The sequence below is a fragment of the Anabas testudineus genome, chromosome 9, assembly GCF_900324465.2.
Source record: "Anabas testudineus chromosome 9, fAnaTes1.2, whole genome shotgun sequence".
Taxonomy (NCBI): Eukaryota; Metazoa; Chordata; class Actinopteri; order Anabantiformes; family Anabantidae; genus Anabas; species Anabas testudineus.
In genome coordinates, this window is record NC_046618.1 from 28,078,832 (window position 1) to 28,100,831 (window position 22,000).

The 22,000-nt window shown below is 41.3% G+C and overlaps 1 protein-coding gene across 1 annotated transcript in view; it reads right to left on the reverse strand.

The window, feature by feature from the left end:
- Positions 1 to 432: 432 nt before the first annotated feature.
- Positions 433 to 22,000, reverse strand: part of LOC113150609 (NLR family CARD domain-containing protein 3-like) — a 28,418-nt gene continuing 6,850 nt past the window's right edge. Inside the window, exons 5-11 of the mRNA XM_026343182.1 lie at positions 16,122 to 17,925; positions 14,840 to 15,013; positions 14,452 to 14,625; positions 6,244 to 6,408; positions 1,674 to 1,838; positions 1,173 to 1,219; positions 433 to 1,013 (exon numbers count right to left, since the gene is read on the reverse strand). Coding sequence (XP_026198967.1) covers positions 433 to 1,013; positions 1,173 to 1,219; positions 1,674 to 1,838; positions 6,244 to 6,408; positions 14,452 to 14,625; positions 14,840 to 15,013; positions 16,122 to 17,925 — 3,110 coding nt within the window. The remainder of the gene's footprint in view (positions 1,014 to 1,172; positions 1,220 to 1,673; positions 1,839 to 6,243; positions 6,409 to 14,451; positions 14,626 to 14,839; positions 15,014 to 16,121; positions 17,926 to 22,000) is intronic.

The following is a 22,000-nucleotide window of genomic DNA, read 5'->3' on the forward strand; positions in this document are numbered from 1 at the left end:
TTGGAATAATCTTTCTTCTTCTGAAAATGAATCAAGCTCAGTTCCGGTAGCAGAGACTAACTAGCTCAATAATAACTAATTTCATATTTACCATCAGCCCAAACTGTAAGGCATTTTCCAAACAACAGCTGGTCCATTGTGTTTCGGATCAGAACAGTTAGCATTAGCCAAATTGAACGTTTCAACCTATAGTCCTATTGCAACAAACTAATTTACATTCAACTGCTATCAGTCCTATCAGCCCTGCACAGTTTAAAAGAAATGTCTCATCATGATGAGAAGTAAGTGGCGGTGTACAGGACATGGACATATAAAAGGTATTATATGTTCATTACAGGTCTGAGCTAGTTGAACCTGAAGGGTGCACGTCACGAAACTACCAGTTATCTGATCACAGGCGAGAAGGTTTCTCTTACAGGAAGAAACTGCTTCCTACAGAGAACACAGAGACAGTGAGGGATGATGGGAAAATTCCAATGCAGAATTCTCAGGAGTCAGCAAAGAGTTAGGCCTTCGGCCAAACCCAAACCCAGCATAAAGAGGTTCAGTGAATGTGGTGTCGAAGGTGTGGAGGTGGATCAGTTTGTCAGAGGAGACTCTGTAGAAGGACAGAGTCCCAGCAGGACAGTCCACATAGACTGATACTCTGTAAGAGACAGAGGAGGAGATGACTGTTTCTCTGTCATTGTGCCAGACAGAGTAACCATGATTATCTGAGCAGTACAGACTCCAGGACTGATTATTTCCTCCAAAGCAGCAGTCAAGTCCCTTTCCTTTCCTGCTGATTCCTCTGTAACTTACTGCTATATCAACCTCTCCTCTCCACTCGACCTCCCAGTAACAGCGACCAGTCAGACCATTACTACACAGCAGATGTTTATACCATCTAAATCTGTCTGGATGACGAGAATATAACTGAAACAGGAATCTTTGGTCTTCCACCTTCCTGTTGTTGTCAGACAGTCGTAGTTTTCTGTTCACTGTGTTTGTGTCGATGGTGAGTTGACAGAAATCTGATGGAGAGAACAAGACACAATCCAGCTGCAGTTATTAATCTATCATCAGTGTGATGAGGACTCATGACATCAGGGATTTGAAGGAGTGATATGACAGTTTGAAGATCGTTGAATGTTGCTGCTTTGTTTTCATCAGTCTCATTAAATCACACTTACACTTCCTCAGACCTGGCCTCAACCATCGGACTCCACCAGGCTCCACCCTGAAAAGAGGAGGGGGGTCAGAGCATAAAATTTTCTGTCAGAATCAAATATCGATGTTACATCTCACAATTGTTAGCTCGTATACTGATGTTTACAGAATTGTTGGTGGAAAATGACAAAATAACAATTAATAAAAAGTTACTAAAAATTTACTCATGAAAATCAGACATTGATTTTTAGTTGTGGTTCAACAGAAGTTTAAAAAAAACTGATGGATAATTATGATGGTACCACCCCCTAAAAAAGATAGATAATTTGACCATAGGAGCATGTTGAACTAAAGTGTGTCCTGCAATTTGCATCAATAGAGAAATTGTTTTCTTTACGCAACATGTTGAAAAGTAGGAGAACATTAATACATGCCACAAATTCTTAAAATTGCTTGACTGCTCCACATTAGAATTAATCTGTTGTTACACCTGGTTCTTGCTTCAGGCCCAGGTCTCTCCATACCTGAAAGATACCTGTAGATGTTCCAGTCTAGCAGACAACAGCTTCAATCCTGAGTCTCCTAGATGATTGTAGCTGAGGTCCAGCTCTTTCAGATGGGAAAGATCATAGTTAAGAGCTGAGGACAGAGTAGCACAGCCTTCCTTTGTCATCAGACAACCTGACAACCTACAGGCACACAAAACATGTCGCATTAATTCAATTTAAGTCCGTTTATTTATATTGTACCAAATCTGTAAGAGATTTTGTTAGACCCAATTCAAATGACACCAAGGTAGATGTTACAGTTCCTCCCTTCATCCCCGTTCTGTTGGTTTTGATTTTATTTTGTCACCTGGTCTCACCTCTCCATCCACACACTTCCTGTTTACCGATATTTGGACTTCCTCTTCCTCAACTAGCCGGCTCACTAATTATGGATTTGTTTCACTTGTTAGTCCCTGTTGCTTTATAAGCTCCCCTTAGTCTTCCATTCAGTGCTGGTTTGTTGGTTTTCTTTACCCAGGATTACACTGGATTCCATACTGGATTTTATAGCATACATTAGTTTGTTCGTTGACTGGATTACTTTGGACTTCATTCGTTGGACTTTGTTTGCCCCTCTTCTGATCGTGAGTGGGTTGCCTGCCTCGTTGCAGTGATTTTTCTTTGTTACTTTGCATTTCTTGTTAGTCTGTGTTAGTTTGTATTCTGCACGCTTTAGCGCGTCATTTTCCTTTGTTACTTTGTATTGTTTGGTTTGTATGTTTGTTAGTATTTAGCCTGCCTTTTGCAGTGATCTTCTGCTCAGTATTTTGTATTTCTTGTTAGTTAGTATTTTATTTGATATTAGCGCTTTGACTTTTGTTGTTACTTTGTATGTTCGTTCTGTACACTAGTATATTTCCCTGCTTTAGTGCAGTGGTCTTTGTTGTCACTTTGTTCACACTTTGTTGTTACTTTGTTTGTCACCATATGTCGGGTCTCTTTATGTCGTTACTTTGTTTGTCACTGTATGTCAGAAGAATCTGAATAAATTTATTGCACTTTAATTTCGTTGTACAATGTACAATCATGTCGGTAAGATAAAATGGTCATAAATAAATAAAAACTAAATTTCTGATATCCAATAATAATCATTCTGATAATTATTGGATTTCCACTGTAAGAATACTGAACTGGATTGTTTAACATTGCTTTTTAATAGTTTTTTGTTTCTACTTCACAGCATCTTCGTGATCGTTTCTCAGACCACACCCTGTTATACTTCTCCTTGACTCACCTCTGCTCAGCTCTCCTGCCCTTTATTCACCTGCCCCGGATTCCTGCTCTAAACTCACCAGATTTACTACGACCCTGCTATGCTCTGTTCAGCAACCACAACTCATCCCTCCTTGTCACAGGGAGTGACAGGGGAGTGAGTGACCAGGTGACAAACAAAAACAAAACCTACAGAACGGGGATCAAAAGGAGGAACTGTAACACTATATTGTGCAAAAATCCACTTTTTGGTAATTTTGGTACATTTGAATAACTCTAGGTTGCATGTGGAACATGTAAATCCACATTAGAAATGCACTCTGTCCTTTCAGACTGGATGCTATCTATAAACTACCCTGGTTTTTCATCATGACCGGGTACAGGCACATTTTGGGCACTTCCAGGACCTGTTTCTTAAGCCAAAAAATGGGCTTAATATGGGTACTTTAAATTTGATGAGATGCTGTGGCATGAGTCGTTGCTTCGAGGTGGCAAAACCAGCTAATAGGTTTAGGGGGCAATTAATTAAAAATTACTTTTTTCACATAGGCCCTGACAGGTTCTCTTTGTGTAATATTAAAATTAGTTGGATTAGTTATGATTTTATTCAAGTGTGACAAATATGCAAACATATAATACTAGGAAGGAGGCAAATACTGTTCACAGCATTGATTTTTGATTTTAGCTGTTCTAAGTATGATAACATCTATATGCTATCGTGACTGTCAGATACAGGACAATAACCTATATGTTTTATATTGCTAATCAGAGTACTGTATACTATTTTGCATTGACTGACTGGTCCTGGTGACATTATGTCACATAAGCATTATTTAAAAAATGTTTACTGTGAACCTGTGGTGGGAAAGAGAGTGACAGTTTTCAAGATGTTTATTGTTATGTATGATTTAATTTAAATAAATGTATTTGTCATGTAAATATGATGGACATTTAAACAAAGTGGTTTGGACTATTTGTTCTGTACACTGGTGTGCAGGCTTGTTTTATTTTAAGGGACATTTCCTCTGTTTTCCTCATCATCGGGCTGGACTGTCATAGCAGCTTGTGGATGCAGTCTTTTCTTGACTTCTGGATATTAAGCTGTTCCAAAAGGGCGGTAGGACTAAATTAAAGGAACCTCTCCCTCGTCTGTATCTCTCTCCTATCTGTTATCGCCTCTTTCTTTATTAATTCTTTCCAACCTCGAACTTTGTCTCGTCTACTGTTGAGTCGCTAATTTTACTACCTGTGATCCACAGAATCGATTGGCTAAGTGAAGTCATGTAGGATGGCTTAACTCGCATTCAATTGGCCAATGCGTTTTGTTGTTTGTTTTTTGTATTCATTAATCTATCTTTACATTTATCAGATGCTTTTAACCAAAGCAACTTATAAGTGAGGTGCAAGCTATGGAGAAGAACTTCAAAGTATCTATTTATCTAGATAAATAGATGTACGTATTATTCATGTGTGGTCTCCCTCTGTTTGTCCAGCTTTGAGCTAGGCTCTGACACTTCAGAAAAAGAAACAGCTATACTTGATTTTTAAAATGAAGGAAAAAACTTAGACATAAAAAAAAGTTAGACATAAAAACACTGGAAACAATCTGTACACCCATCAGCCCCAGCATCAAGACCACCAGGTGATTTGAGTCGTGGCTCATTGGAATAATCTTTCTTCTTCTGAAAATGAATCAAGCTCAGTTCCGGTAGCAGAGACTAACTAGCTCAATAATAACTAATTTCATATTTACCATCAGCCCAAACTGTAAGGCATTTTCCAAACAACAGCTGGTCCATTGTGTTTCGGATCAGAACAGTTAGCATTAGCCAAATTGAACGTTTCAACCTATAGTCCTATTGCAACAAACTAATTTACATTCAACTGCTATCAGTCCTATCAGCCCTGCACAGTTTAAAAGAAATGTCTCATCATGATGAGAAGTAAGTGGCGGTGTACAGGACATGGACATATAAAAGGTATTATATGTTCATTACAGGTCTGAGCTAGTTGAACCTGAAGGGTGCACGTCACGAAACTACCAGTTATCTGATCACAGGCGAGAAGGTTTCTCTTACAGGAAGAAACTGCTTCCTACAGAGAACACAGAGACAGTGAGGGATGATGGGAAAATTCCAATGCAGAATTCTCAGGAGTCAGCAAAGAGTTAGGCCTTCGGCCAAACCCAAACCCAGCATAAAGAGGTTCAGTGAATGTGGTGTCGAAGGTGTGGAGGTGGATCAGTTTGTCAGAGGAGACTCTGTAGAAGGACAGAGTCCCAGCAGGACAGTCCACATAGACTGATACTCTGTAAGAGACAGAGGAGGAGATGACTGTTTCTCTGTCATTGTGCCAGACAGAGTAACCATGATTATCTGAGCAGTACAGACTCCAGGACTGATTATTTCCTCCAAAGCAGCAGTCAAGTCCCTTTCCTTTCCTGCTGATTCCTCTGTAACTTACTGCTATATCAACCTCTCCTCTCCACTCGACCTCCCAGTAACAGCGACCAGTCAGACCATTACTACACAGCAGATGTTTATACCATCTAAATCTGTCTGGATGACGAGAATATAACTGAAACAGGAATCTTTGGTCTTCCACCTTCCTGTTGTTGTCAGACAGTCGTAGTTTTCTGTTCACTGTGTTTGTGTCGATGGTGAGTTGACAGAAATCTGATGGAGAGAACAAGACACAATCCAGCTGCAGTTATTAATCTATCATCAGTGTGATGAGGACTCATGACATCAGGGATTTGAAGGAGTGATATGACAGTTTGAAGATCGTTGAATGTTGCTGCTTTGTTTTCATCAGTCTCATTAAATCACACTTACACTTCCTCAGACCTGGCCTCAACCATCGGACTCCACCAGGCTCCACCCTGAAAAGAGGAGGGGGGTCAGAGCATAAAATTTTCTGTCAGAATCAAATATCGATGTTACATCTCACAATTGTTAGCTCGTATACTGATGTTTACAGAATTGTTGGTGGAAAATGACAAAATAACAATTAATAAAAGTTACTAAAAATTTACTCATGAAAATCAGACATTGATTTTTAGTTGTGGTTCAACAGAAGTTTAAAAAAAACTGATGGATAATTATGATGGTACCACCCCCTAAAAAAGATAGATAATTTGACCATAGGAGCATGTTGAACTAAAGTGTGTCCTGCAATTTGCATCAATAGAGAAATTGTTTTCTTTACGCAACATGTTGAAAAGTAGGAGAACATTAATACATGCCACAAATTCTTAAAATTGCTTGACTGCTCCACATTAGAATTAATCTGTTGTTACACCTGGTTCTTGCTTCAGGCCCAGGTCTCTCCATACCTGAAAGATACCTGTAGATGTTCCAGTCTAGCAGACAACAGCTTCAATCCTGAGTCTCCTAGATGATTGTAGCTGAGGTCCAGCTCTTTCAGATGGGAAAGATCATAGTTAAGAGCTGAGGACAGAGTAGCACAGCCTTCCTTTGTCATCAGACAACCTGACAACCTACAGGCACACAAAACATGTCGCATTAATTCAATTTAAGTCCGTTTATTTATATTGTACCAAATCTGTAAGAGATTTTGTTAGACCCAATTCAAATGACACCAAGGTAGATGTTACAGTTCCTCCCTTCATCCCCGTTCTGTTGGTTTTGATTTTATTTTGTCACCTGGTCTCACCTCTCCATCCACACACTTCCTGTTTACCGATATTTGGACTTCCTCTTCCTCAACTAGCCGGCTCACTAATTATGGATTTGTTTCACTTGTTAGTCCCTGTTGCTTTATAAGCTCCCCTTAGTCTTCCATTCAGTGCTGGTTTGTTGGTTTTCTTTACCCAGGATTACACTGGATTCCATACTGGATTTTATAGCATACATTAGTTTGTTCGTTGACTGGATTACTTTGGACTTCATTCGTTGGACTTTGTTTGCCCCTCTTCTGATCGTGAGTGGGTTGCCTGCCTCGTTGCAGTGATTTTTCTTTGTTACTTTGCATTTCTTGTTAGTCTGTGTTAGTTTGTATTCTGCACGCTTTAGCGCGTCATTTTCCTTTGTTACTTTGTATTGTTTGGTTTGTATGTTTGTTAGTATTTAGCCTGCCTTTTGCAGTGATCTTCTGCTCAGTATTTTGTATTTCTTGTTAGTTAGTATTTTATTTGATATTAGCGCTTTGACTTTTGTTGTTACTTTGTATGTTCGTTCTGTACACTAGTATATTTCCCTGCTTTAGTGCAGTGGTCTTTGTTGTCACTTTGTTCACACTTTGTTTGTTACTTTGTTTGTCACCATATGTCGGGTCTCTTTATGTCGTTACTTTGTTTGTCACTGTATGTCAGAAGAATCTGAATAAATTTATTGCACTTTAATTTCGTTGTACAATGTACAATCATGTCGGTAAGATAAAATGGTCATAAATAAATAAAAACTAAATTTCTGATATCCAATAATAATCATTCTGATAATTATTGGATTTCCACTGTAAGAATACTGAACTGGATTGTTTAACATTGCTTTTTAATAGTTTTTGTTTCTACTTCACAGCATCTTCGTGATCGTTTCTCAGACCACACCCTGTTATACTTCTCCTTGACTCACCTCTGCTCAGCTCTCCTGCCCTTTATTCACCTGCCCCGGATTCCTGCTCTAAACTCACCAGATTTACTACGACCCTGCTATGCTCTGTTCAGCAACCACAACTCATCCCTCCTTGTCACAGGGAGTGACAGGGGAGTGAGTGACCAGGTGACAAACAAAAACAAAACCTACAGAACGGGGATCAAAAGGAGGAACTGTAACACTATATTGTGCAAAAATCCACTTTTTGGTAATTTTGGTACATTTGAATAACTCTAGGTTGCATGTGGAACATGTAAATCCACATTAGAAATGCACTCTGTCCTTTCAGACTGGATGCTATCTATAAACTACCCTGGTTTTTCATCATGACCGGGTACAGGCACATTTTGGGCACTTCCAGGACCTGTTTCTTAAGCCAAAAAATGGGCTTAATATGGGTACTTTAAATTTGATGAGATGCTGTGGCATGAGTCGTTGCTTCGAGGTGGCAAAACCAGCTAATAGGTTTAGGGGGCAATTAATTAAAAATTACTTTTTTCACATAGGCCCTGACAGGTTCTCTTTGTGTAATATTAAAATTAGTTGGATTAGTTATGATTTTATTCAAGTGTGACAAATATGCAAACATATAATACTAGGAAGGAGGCAAATACTGTTCACAGCATTGATTTTTGATTTTAGCTGTTCTAAGTATGATAACATCTATATGCTATCGTGACTGTCAGATACAGGACAATAACCTATATGTTTTATATTGCTAATCAGAGTACTGTATACTATTTTGCATTGACTGACTGGTCCTGGTGACATTATGTCACATAAGCATTATTTAAAAAATGTTTACTGTGAACCTGTGGTGGGAAAGAGAGTGACAGTTTTCAAGATGTTTATTGTTATGTATGATTTAATTTAAATAAATGTATTTGTCATGTAAATATGATGGACATTTAAACAAAGTGGTTTGGACTATTTGTTCTGTACACTGGTGTGCAGGCTTGTTTTATTTTAAGGGACATTTCCTCTGTTTTCCTCATCATCGGGCTGGACTGTCATAGCAGCTTGTGGATGCAGTCTTTTCTTGACTTCTGGATATTAAGCTGTTCCAAAAGGGCGGTAGGACTAAATTAAAGGAACCTCTTTGAGCAGAAATTAATGTTTATTTTTTTGCTTAGATCTCACAACTTCCTGTTTCCTCCTCCTAGCCTAATTACCCTCACTCACATGATTGATTGCACCTGGTTTCCCCCAGACTACATATACAGACCTGCTCACCTTTCTCCCCTGCCAGATAGTCTAAGCTCAACCCCTGAATAACTATCCAGCATTTAACTTGGACCGCCATTTTGATTATAGAGACTCTGCCTACCCTCTGGTGCCGTGAGTTTATCCCTCCTGATCTGCGTTCTCCTCATCCTCCTTTCCCTACTCACAGTACTGAACCTGATCCTGTCTCTGTCTGATCCCCCTTCCTGGACCTGTACTCCTTCTGCCCTGTCCCTGCATGATTCCACTCACCAGACCTGCCTTACCTGAACCCGTCTTCAGCCTACCCCTCAGCTACAGTGAGTGTTTTCGCCTGACTTGTTCTCTCTTTTGTTTGTTCCCTTCCCTGATCGGACTATTTGGACCTCCCAAGTGTTTTGACCTGGACTGTCTTTTCAATTGTGAATTTTGCCTGCCGGACTTATCTCTGAACTACCCAACTATGTATGACCTGGATTACCCTTGACCTCAGATATTGGCCTGTTGGACTTTACTGTACTTTGGTTCTATCATTGTCATCATAATCTGCATTTGGATTTGGACTGTTTCACCCATCATACTTATGCAAACTGTTATCACTTTCCTGGACTCATTACACTGTTGCCAACCGCCATTCCCTGCAAACACTGTCTCCATCTGCTCCACATGCTCACTGTTGGTCGGCCATATCTGAATATAATTCTCCAATCCTAATTTTTTATTTAACTTTATACATATATATATGTAACATAGTTAAAGTGTTAAAGGGGCAATTCGCCACCTGCTGGTAAAATGTTGCACATACATTCGGTAGTAAATGCAAGGGATTATGGGTAGAGAAGCGTGAAGGAGAGGTAACGTGCTTTAACTTTATTAAAAGTGTATATAAAAGTTTTACCAGCACTATGAGGCTGATAGTAGTGGTTTGTTGATTGTTTTCGCCGAGATTTTGTTGACTTGTGAACCATTTTGTGTGTGTTTTAGCTTGAAATGTCCAAGCTTTAGCTTAAGCTAGCTAGCTAACTCTAATGGTGCTGTCTCTCCAGACGGAGCACATACAAGCAGATTGCCCACAGCACATGATCCATTTTGCCTTTTTATCCCGTGTGAAACTACAGGTATGTCATGGTATATTGCTTGATAATGTTTATGTAATGTATTTTTGTAAAAATGTGGTTAAGATTATATTTATCTGGCTCAGTTACATGTTTTAAGTGAAGCTGTAACTTGTTAAGTGTTTCATATTGTAATGAAAATATGAGAAAGGTAACAGTCCAATGCAAGTTACACTGTAGGTATGTTTTTATTTTGTATTAATTTTATTTTACTGTAATACAATTTTTGTTAGTATTTATTTTTATCTTTTTCGCAAACACATATGATCACATTGCAGACAGTTGTGAACTATGTATGGGTAATCTATAGAAGAAATCTAGATAGATAGATAGATAGATAGATAGATAGATAGATAGATGGATAGATATGTGTAAATAAAAAGGACGGAACATTTTCTTTAAGACCAAAACAAAGAAAAGTTTTCTAAATATAGTTTACTTGTTTTACAAGCTGTGTGGTCGTGGATTAATTGTGGACTGGAGGTCTGATAGCTCTGAGAGAAGAGTTGCTACTGCTAATCACCTTATTGAACCTAGTGACTGATGAACCTTGTAACCCTGGTAACCAGAACAGAACTGTATGATCTTGGATCTGGGACTGGGACGCACAACATTTACATTTAGTCATTTAGCAGACACTTTTATCCAAGGCGACTTACAAGTGAGGAATAAGGCAAACAAACTAAATCTAAGTCAAGGAGAAAAAACATTAAAGCAAAGAGCTATTAAAGAAGTGTTTCTGTTTCAAGAGATGTGAGAATAAAAGTGTAGAAAAGAGGGGGGTTTTTTTGTTTAGTTTTTTTGCAAAGGAAGATGCGGAAGAGTTCTGTTTTCAGCAGTTTTTAAATATTAAAGTGAGGTGGCTGAGCGTGCAGAGTTCTGCAGCTCATTCCACCATCATGGGATCACTGAGCTAAACTGTTTTCCTTGGTGTCTACTGTGTGGTGCTGGTACGACCAGAAGTCGTTCACTTGCCAAGCGCAGTGGGCGGGAGGGGATGTAGACCTGAATGATTGAGTTGAGATAAGATGGAGCTGTAGAGTTGACCACTGTAGGCAAGAGACAGAGCTTTGAACTTGATCCTTGCAGCCACAGGAAGCCAGTGCAAAGATCTGAAGAGCGGTGTGACATGAGACCTTTTTGGTTGATTAAAAATGAGGCGTGCTGCCGCATTTTGGATCATCTGGAGGGGTTTGGTCGTGGATGCCGGTAACCCCATCAGCAGTGCATTGCAGTAGTCGAGATGAGATATGATCAGTGCCTGTACAATGAGTTGGGTCGTGTACTCCGTCAGGTAGGGTCTGATCTTTCTGACCTAGAGACTCTTAGCGGGGACAATCATCGCAGATCCAATGTTGATGTTGTGTTGAGTTGAAGGTCTGGCAGGGAAGACTAGAACTTCAGTCTTGGGAATGTTAAGTTGAAGGTGTCTTTCTCTCATCCAAGCAGAGATGTCAGAGAGACAGGCAGAGATGCGAGACGAGACAGTAGAGTCATCCAGCGGAAAGGACAGGAAGAGCTGTGTGTCATCCGCATCAGTGATAGGAGAAGCCATGTGAATGGATGATAGAGCCTAGAGAAGAAGTATAGATTGAAAAAAGAAGAGGACAGAGGATTGAGCCTTGCAGTACACTAGTGGAGAGGTTATGAGAGTCAGACTCATGCTCCTGCCAGGATACCTTGAAGGTTCGTTCGGACAAGTATGACCAAAGCCAGGCTAGATCTGATCCAGAGATGACCAGGTCCGAGAGTGCAGTCATAGGAATCTGATGGTTCACAGTGTCAAATTGTGCTGATAGGTCTAATAGAGTGAGGACAGAAGAGTTACCTGCAGCTTTAGCCACCCGTAGGGATTCCACAACAGTCAGAAGTGCTGTTTCTGTGGAGTGACCACTCTTGAAGCCAGACTGATTGACATCAAGGAGGTTGTTCCGGGAAAGAAAGTCAGAGAGTTGATTGAAGGCTGCACGTTCCAGAGTCTTGGCCAGGAATGAAAGAAGAGAGACCGGTCTGTAGTTCTCCACAAGGGAGGGATCCAGAGAAGGCTTCTTCAAAACAGTGGAGTAATCTGGGCCTGCTTGAACGAGGTGGGAAAGGTGCCTGTTGTGAGAGAGGTGTTGATGATCTGTGTAATGGCTGGTATTAGTGTTGGTGCGATAGCTTGAAGAAGAGTAGAGGGGATCGGATCCAGAGAGCAGGTGGTCGGGCGATTGGAGAGGAGGAGGGTGGATACATCGTCCTCTGACAGGGTTGAAAACCTGAAGTGAGATGCATCGTCGGGTTTAGTAAGCAGAATGTCATTGTCAGGAGGAGAGAGCTGATGGCTGCCACCTTGTTGGTAAAAAAGGAGGTGAAGTCGTCAGCTGTGAGACAGGTGGGTGTTGGAGGTGGGGGTGGATAGAGTAGAGACTTGAAAGTTGAGAACAGCTTTCTGGTGTCTGTGGTGTTGCTGAGCTTGTCCTGGTAGTATTCAGTCTTCGCCCTGGTGACACTGTGAGAGAAAGATTGAGGCAAATCCTGATAATCAGTTAGAGCAGGTTGAGACTTGGATTTGTGCCACTTCCTCTCAGCACTCCTGAGCACCGTGCGCTGTTCACGGATCTGGTCAGTGAGCCACGAGTTGGAAGCTGAAGGACAAGCAGGTCTAGTAGATGTCAAGCACAGACTATCCAGGCAGAATGAAAGCATATTGCTAGGCTGATGGTCTAGAGATGAAGACTGTGAGCTGAATGAAGAAGTGATCCGACAAATGCAGAGGAGTGACAGAGATGTCATCCACAGTGCAGTTCCGGATCAGAACAAGGTCCAGGTTGTTGCCAGCTTTGTTGGTTGGAGGAGTGGAGACTAGTCTCAGGTCAAACGTGTTCAGAAGAGCGAGCACGTCAGTCGCCTGCGGTTTGTCCAGGTGGATGTTGAGATCTCCTAAGACGATGAAAGGAGTGCCAACCCCCCCAACGTAATCGGCGAGGAGTGTGGGGAAAAAGCAAAGCCGGTGGAGAGCGCAGCTGGGGTGGCCTGTGTTTTGCAGTGTAATCCAGGTCTCTGTAAGTGCAAGCAGCTGAACGGCTGAGTGTGTATAAAAAGCTGGAATGAAATCAGCCTTGTTCACCGCCGACTGACAGGTGTTCTGGGTGCGGGACTACAGGTGGGAAATGCATCGTCCTCTCGGAGAACGCCATGTCCTGCATCTGCCGAGGAGAACTGGAATCTGCTGAAAACACATTGAAAGAAAAGAGACAGAAAGGCTTTCTGAAGTGGAAAGGATTAAAGTGAAGAGAAAGAAAAAAGAGCAAATAAAGTTGGAAAACTTGCGTCTTGCGGTGCCTTATCTATGGTCTTAATTAGCTACAGCTGAACCCGCCCCTTGGTAGAAACCAAACTAATTTTTGTGTGCCTTTGTTAGGTCAAAGGTGTGAATGCTCTGATTACTAAGCTGAAACTACCACCAACAATAGACCAAAACTCTCTAACTACAGTTCTTAACACTTATTGAAACAGACTGACAAACAGGCTACGTTGCTACCTCTGAAACTAACAAACAAATTTCAAACAACCCTTACTACTTCAGTAGATCTCCTGTCCTAGTTTGGTGCTTGCCCTAGCTTCATTTATTGAACATGATATACAAAGTGTCCTGTCTTTGATGTTATGTATTTGGTGCTGAACTGAGGATCTTCCTTACCATAGGGATAATATATTCCTATATGCCTTCATGATGGCTGAACATGAAATACAAAGTGTCCAGTCTTTGACATCGATAGTCCATAACGACATACATAACATACATAATATGTATACTACAACAACTTACAAATAACAGACATGGCTTGGTGGTTCAAGAGCAAATCGAAAAACGAAACTATGCAAGCCAAAATGGTTAAAACACCAATGCCTCAAAAGGGCAAAATGGCTCCTACACTAATATTACCTGGCTTTGGTTTGACAAAGTTGCTTTTGTCTGTTGTAGCTGAATTGATAGTAATACAAAGCACATTGTTTTTTCGTACTGTAAATTATGTCTGTTACTTTAAATTGCTAGAAAGCACTGCTGGAAAGTGAATCCTAGTTGAGACTGAGTGATCATCACTAAATCAATGGCACGGAAAGAAAATGTTCATTGAAAAAAAATTATTTTCTGCCCTGGTCATGGTTGCTGCAGCAGCTCATGGGCCACACATTAATGCCATTCCTGATAGAACCCTGCCTCATGTGGCCTGTTTTTTTTTTTTTTTTTTTTTGTCGTTATCGTTGTTGTTGTTTGTTTTTTGTGGGGTTCACTGGCCAGCAGGAGTCAGCTCACAAACTGCCGACCCTAGAGTTGATGAGTTACCACTCCAACACCACCACTGCCACCCTAATCAAAAAATAACTACTATGCTAAAATCTGGTTCTGAAATAAGTGTGAAAGTCAACCACTAAAAAATCATGTAATTTTGAAGTAATGTAAATCAGATATTAAATGTTTGTCATTTGATCAGGCAGATGATTTTTTTCTAAAACCTGACTAAAGTAAAGTATGAAATTAACTTAAGTAGAGAAACCATCTAAGTGTTTAGCTATTTATATGACTAAGAATTTAAATGGCCATGAGATAAATGGGTAAAATTTGACCTGAGAGTTTCCAGTTTACAGTGAGGATTCCCCAGTCCATCAAATAGCAGCTTCACTCCTGAATCCTTGAGGTCGTTGTTACTCAAATCCAGTTCTCTCAGACAAGAGAACTGGAAGCTGAGAAGTGAGGACAAACTTTCACAGCTTCTCTCTGAGAGGTTACAAACATTTATTCTGAGGGCAAAATAAACAGAAAGTTAATAATTATTCAATAACAAAAAAAAGATACCCAGTAATTTGAATTCTGTATGGAAAAAGTAGTCAATTTACTGTCAAACTGAAATTACTCATTGAAACATTCTGACATTGATAAATCCTGACATAAGAACAATTCGTTTACAGTTATAGTTAAGGTGTCTCACATCAACTGAGACAAATTTAATCTCACCTGAGAGTTTCCAGTTTCCAGTGGGAACACTTTAGTCCAGCACACAGCAGGTTCACTCCTGAATCCTGCAGGTCGTTGTTACTAAGTTCCACTTCTTTCAGAAAAGAGGACTGGGAACTGGGAATTGAGGACAGAGCTTCACAGCTTCTCTCTGAGAGGTTACAGCTACTCAGTCTGGAGAGAAAGCGAGAAAACACATAGTGTGTTATTCTTTCTTCATGTATTATTTATTACCATTGTAATAAAAGCTTAGAGACTATTAGAGACGAGTGTTTTTGTATCTTGCTGTTCTGCATAAATGTCACTCTAATTCTGCTTATTTAAAACATGTAACCACATAGAGTTAACATTACTGTGGTAGAAACCTTGATGTTCTGTGAACAAAGTCCTTTAGCCTATATGTTTTGCTTTGAACCTATGTTGACTGTGACCCATGTACCTAGATTATCTTTACGCTCTATTGTCATGTCAAAGATCGCTGTCTCCCCACAGCCATATCCCAGTGGAGTCTAAATGGTCTAAAAGTCTAAAAACAAGCACAAAAACAAAGTGAGAACAAAAAAAAGTAACAACAAAAACTAGAGAGTAAAAAAACAAGAACAAAAAAGACGCAGTCAAAAGGGCAGGAAACTCCTCAAAAAAGCTGACGTCCGAAAGATTCGACAGTCAGACAGCAGAGGCCGTAAAACTGGGTTGGCAGAACTCACAAGGTCGAGGACAAGGTCCAGGGTATAACAAGTGCAGGGAACGAGGGCAGGGAACAAGGCTGGGAACAAGGGCAGGGAACAAGGCTGAATGGCTGGAAAACGGACGATCTGGCAACATGGTGTTGACTGAAAGGAGCTTATAAAGGGAGGCTGGTGCACAGGTGAGTAAACAGAGGGAGAACACATGTGAAGCTGGTCAGGTGATTAGGAGAGAGAGTAGAGAGTCAATCATGCCCATGTAAGGACTAACAAGAAGTGGACAGGGACAGGACGATGTGTTTGTTTGGTTCACTCTGCAGATTTCTCCGGCACTCTGCATGACTGTTGGCCTCACTTTACAAGGAAATAAAACTCATTTAGTTCATGAGATTTTACACTTTAATCCAAAGTGACTTACAAGACAAAGGCAGGGTACGCATAAGGAGGTCTTGCCAAAGGGCCACTACTGAAGATAGGCAGAGATGTTACCACTACACTATCCAGTCACAAGATTAACTTCTCATCACAGTTAATTTGTCACTTTTTAACAAATAACACTGTTGAGATAAAACTACTGTATGTCTTTAAGTACTTACACAGCTTTGTTGGAGGCTTTGACCACTGGCAGCAGTCTCAGAAGAGTCTCCTCTGAAGCAGAGAATTTCTTCAGGTCAAACACGTCCAAATTATTTTCAGATGACAGTAAAACAAAGGCAACAGCTGACCATTGAGCAGGAGAGAGTTTATCTGTGGAGAGACTTCCTGATCTCAGGTACTGTTGGATCTCCTTCACTAGAGAACCATCATTCAGTTCATTCAGACAGTGGAACAGGTTGACGCTTTTCTCTGCAGAAAGATTTTCACTTATCTTCTTCTTGATGTACTGGACTGTTTCCCGATTGCTCTTTAAATGACATCCTCTTGTTGTCTGCAGACCTCGTAGAAGAGTCTGATTGTTCTGCATTGAAAGACCAACAAGAAAACGGAGGAACAAGTCCAGGTGTCCATTTGGACTCTGTAAGGCCTTGTCCACAGCACTCTGGTACATGTCTATCACTGTATCTTTATCTTTTTTTAGTCTTATTTCGGACTTCAGGGTTGTTGATTGTTGTTCAGACAGCAGATTGACTCCAGAGTTGATGAAGGTCAGATGGACATGAAGAGCAGCCAGAAACTCTTGAACACTCAGATGGACGAAGCAGAACACCTTGTCCTGGTACAGTCCTCTCTCCTCTTTAAAGATCTGTGTGAACACTCCTGAGTACACTGAGGCTGCTCTGATATCGATGCCACACTCTGTCAGGTCGGACTCATAGAAGATCAGGTTTCCTTTCTGCAGCTGCTCAAAAGCCAGTTTTCCCAGAGACTCGATCATCTCCCTGCTCTCTGGACTCCAGTGTGGATCTCTCTCAGCTCCTCCATCATATTTGATGTTCTTCACTTTGGACTGAACCACCAGGAAGTGGATGTACATCTCAGTCAGGGTCTTGGGCAGCTCTCCTCCCTCTCTGGTTTTCAACACATCCTCCAGAACTGTAGCAGTGATCCAGCAGAAGACTGGGATGTGACACATGATGTGGAGGCTTCGTGATGTCTTGATGTGGGAGATGATTCTTCTGGCCTGCTCCTCATCTCTGAACCTCTTCCTGAAGTACTCCTCCTTCTGTGGGTCAGTGAACCCTCTGACCTCTGTCACCATGTCAACACACTGAGGAGGGATCTGATTGGCTGCTGCAGGTCGTGTGGTTATCCAGAGGCGAGCAGAGGGAAGCAGGTTCCCCCTGATCAGGTTTGTCAGCAGCACATCCACTGAGGTGGACTCTGTAACATCAGTCAGGACCTGATTGTTGCTGAAGTCCAGAGGAAGTCGACACTCATCCAGACCGTCCAAGATGAACACAACCTGGAACTGTTCAAACCTGCAGATTCCTGCTTCTTTGGTTTCAGTAAAGAAGTGATGAACAAGTTCTACCAAGCTGAACTTTTTCTCTTTCAGCACATTCAGCTCTCTGAAGGTCAATGGAAATGTGAACTGTATGTCCTGGTTGGCTTTGTCTTCAGCCCAGTCCAGAGTGAACTTTTGTGTTAAGACTGTTTTTCCAATGCCAGCCACTCCCTTTGTCATCACTGTTCTGATTGGTTCCTCTCTTCCAGGTACAGTTTTAAAGATGTCTTCTTGTCTGATGGTTGTTTCTGGTCTGTCTGGTTTCCTGGATGCTGTTTCAATCTGTCTGACCTCATGTTCATCATTGACCTCTCCAGTCCCTCCCTCTGTGATGTAGAGCTCTGTGTAGATCTGGTTCAGAAGGGTTGGGTTTCCTGCTTTAGCGATCCCCTCAAACACACACTGGAACTTCTTCTTCAGATTAAATTTAAGTTTACAAACTGGGTCAAAGGTTCCTGAAAGGACACAACAAATGTAACAGTCTGCTTACACTGTAACCTCTGTTCTTTGAGTGAACCAAGGCCACGCAATACCATATGTTTAAGTAATGATTCCCTGCAGTTAGTGTAACAGATTAGAAAATTCACTTTATTTTATAATTATTATATTTAATGATGTTGTGAATTTTATTTATTATTATGAAAATTTAATTTAGTATTTGTGAATTTTATGTTATTGAGCAGTTTTTATTTGCACTTTGTTTGTCCCTCCTGGGGATCTGTATTGCTGCACTTCGCCTTTTATGTTCCTCCTGAGGTTCCGTACCTCTGGAGTCTCTGTGTCTCGTCCCCCTCCCCTCACACTGCCGCTAGGCATCGCTGAGGGCAAGTGGTGCGTAGGAACGCAGGTGGCGCTATTTAGCTAATTTCTTTATAGAACAAGTTGTTTATGTTGTTCGACTGTATAACTCTTGCTTTTAAAGTTACTATGACATTGAGCCATTTTTGTTGAGTTTTGACCGCCAGTATAAGTTTTATAGCCGTTTTTGTTTTACTCTTTAGCAGCAGCCGCCATGTGGTGTGTCGTAAAGTTACTGTGTAGCTGTGTAGAGTTTTCATTGAATTCTCACTGGAAACTTTATTTTTGTACATATAGGGGTCAGATGTGCAGGACAGGCCAGAAAACAATTTGTTTTATTGTCTTCTGCAGGTATGTTTCTTTCAATTTTGTTTTCATTTGTTATTTATATCCCGTCACCCAACCACATGCACTTCTTTGTTTTGGCCACTAGGTGGTAACAGTTTAGTTTTTGTGAGTGGATTTTCATGGTTTACATACAATTGTGAAGAAAATTGTTAATATTTGTTATTGTGGTTTGTAACATGTAAAGAAAAAAATGTTTCCTTTTGTATTCAGCTGCTCTTAATTATAAATATACTATGTAAAGTATGGATTATAGCATTGTATAGAGCTGTAAATGTTTTGCAGAGCCCCTGTGATAATTGTTGTAAGTCTATGACTATGAACATGCACGTGGGTCCTAGACACTTTTTATACAGTTTTACAATTTGTTTTACATAAAAGGCCAGTACATGCACCTCTGCCACTCTAGGCAAAAAATAATTTTCCTGCTCATCTATTTCTAATATATTAATCTAGCCACAGCGGTTGCAAGCCAGTGATTTCTGTGCCGGTCCCAAGCCCGGATAAATAGAGAGGGTTGCGTCAGGAAGGGCATCCGGCGTAAAAATGCCAAAATAACCATGCGAATCATCCACAAGACTTTCATACCGGATCAGTCGAGGCCCGGGTTAACAATGACCGCCACCGATGCTGTTAACCTACAGGGTGCCGGTGGAAATTTGAGGCAAGAGCATAGAGATTCTGGAGTGAGTTTGATGAGGTCATAGAGAGTATCCCCAGAGGAGAGAGAGTTGTTGTTGGAGCAGACTTTAATGGGCATGTTGGTGAGGGCAACAGAGGTGATGAGGAGGTGATGGGCAGGTTTGGTGTAAAGGAAAGGAATCTGGAAGGACAGATGGTGGTGGACTTTGCTAAGAGGATGGAAATGGCTGTAGTCAACACTTACTTCCAGAAGCGAGAGGAACATAGAGTGACATACAGAAGTGGAGGTAGGAGTACACAGGTGGACTATATCCTATGTAGACGAGGTCATTTGAGAGAGGTTAGTGATTGCAAAGTGGTGGTAGGAGAGAGTGTAGCCAGACAGCACCGCATGGTGGTGTGCAAGATGACTCTGGAGGTCAGGAAGAAGAAGAGAGGGAAGACAGAAAAGAAGACCAAGTGGTGGAAGCTAAAGAATGAAGAAACTTGTGAGGAATTCAGGCAGAAGTTGAGACAGGTTCTGGGTCACGATGAGCTTCCAGATGACTGGGAAACTACAGCAGAGATTATCAGGGAAACAGGTAGGAAGGTGCTAGGTGTGTCATCTGGAAGGAGGAAAGAAGGTAAAGACACTTGGTGGTGGAATGAGGAAGTACAGGAATGCGTCCAGAGGAAGAGGTTGGCTAAAAGGAAGTGGGATGTAGAAAGGACTGAGGAAAGTAGACAGGAGTACAAGGAAGTGCAGCGTAGAGTGAAGAGGGAGGTGGCAAAGGCCAAACGGAAAGCTTACGATGAGCTGTATGACAGGTTAGACACAAAGGAAGGGGAGAAGGACTTGTACAGGCTAGCCAGACAGAGAGACAGAGATGGGAAGGATGTGCAACAGGTAAGGGTGATTAAGGACAGAGATGGAAAGGTGCTAACAACCCAGGAGAGTGTGCAGAAAAGATGGAAGGAGTATTTTGAGGATCTGATGAATGAGGAAAATGACAGGGAAAGAAGGGAGGAAGATGTGGATGTTGTGGAGCAGGAAATAGCAGAGTTTGGAAAGGATGAGGTGAGGAAGGCTCTGAAAAGGATGAAGAGTGGAAAGGCTGTTGGTCCTGATGACATACCTGTGGAGGTGTGGAAGTGCTTAGGAGAGACAGCAGTGGAGTTTCTAACCAGTTTGTTCAAAAGGATTCTAGAGAGTGAGAAGATGCCTGAGGAATGGAGGAGAAGCGTTCTGGTTCCGATCTTTAAGAACAAGGGTGACACGCAGAACTGCAGCATCTACAGAGGAATAAAGCTGATGAGCCACACAATGAAGCTGTGGGAAAGAGTAGTGGAAGCCAGGCTTAGGAAGAAGGTGGAGCAGTATGGTTTCATGCCCCGTAAGAGCACCACTGATGCCATTTTTGCTTTGAGAATGTTGATGGAAAAGTAGAGATGGTCAGAAGGAGCTGCATTGTGTCTTTGTAGATTTAGAGAAGGCGTATGACGCGTTAGGTTACAGGGGGCTGAGGTGAAGAAGGTACAGGAGTTTAAGTACTTAGGGTCAACAGTTAAGTCTGATGGAGAGGGTGGAAAAGAGGTGAAGAGGCGAGTGCAGGCAGGTTGGAGCGGGTGGAGGAAAGTGTCAGGAGTGTTGTGTGACAGAAGAGTGTCAGCAAGACTCAAAGGAAAGGTGTACAAGACAGTGGTGAGACCAGCTCTGCTCTATGGGTTAGAGACGGTAGCAGTGAGAAAGAGACAAGAGGCTGAGATGGAGGTAGCAGAGATGAAGATGTTGAGGTTCTCCTTAGGAGTGACCAGGTTAGACAGAATAAGGAACGAGTACATCAGAGGGACGGCTCACGTTGTCTGTGTTAGCAACAAAGTCAGAGAGGCCAGACTGAGATGGTTTGCACATGTTCAGAGGAGGGATAGTGAATATATTGGTAGAAGGATGTTGGAGATGGAGCTGCCAGGCAGGAGGACAAGAGGACGACCAAGGAGGAGATATATGGATGTGTTAACAGAGGACATGAGGTTGGCTGGTGTTAGGGTAGAAGATGCCCATGATAGAGTTAGGTGGAGAAGGATGATTCGCTGTGGCGACCCCTGATGGGAAAAGCCGAAAGAGAAGAAGAAGGATCTATTTCTAATATATTATACTAACACACAAAGAATAAAATTATATTGTTATATTTTAACATTGAATCACTCTGTTTTGGAATGCTTGCTTTTATTATTGGTAGTTAGATCATTGTGGTTATTTCAGTTAGTCAATTCCCAGTTCCACCTTGATTCCTGGCCACATGCCGAATTGTCCGTGGACAAGACACTGAACTCCGAAAAACTTGGCACCTCAAGTGGATGGCCTGTTCACAAAGAATTTCCCCAAGGGAATTAATAAAGTATCAATTATTATTCTAATAATTATTATTTCCTGTTATTTCTGTATTCTCAATGATTATTTATGAAAGCTTGTGGTGGGAGAGAGGGACATGGGCATAATGTCACAAGAGAACAGGAGATACATCCCCAACAATACATATAAATACGGGAAATTTGTACCCTCAATAATTGTCATGGCAAATTATTGTTTGCCTTCATAAGTTAAAAGGAAAAAAAAAAAATCTTTCTCCTCCCTGTATTAAACCAGACCCAAAATGAAGTGAATGTTTACTGAACTTCTGCTTGATGATGGTAATTACATGTTTTACGTGTGTTACAACTAGTAACAGTGAACCAGCTGTGCATGCAGTTAACAAGCTTGAGGCA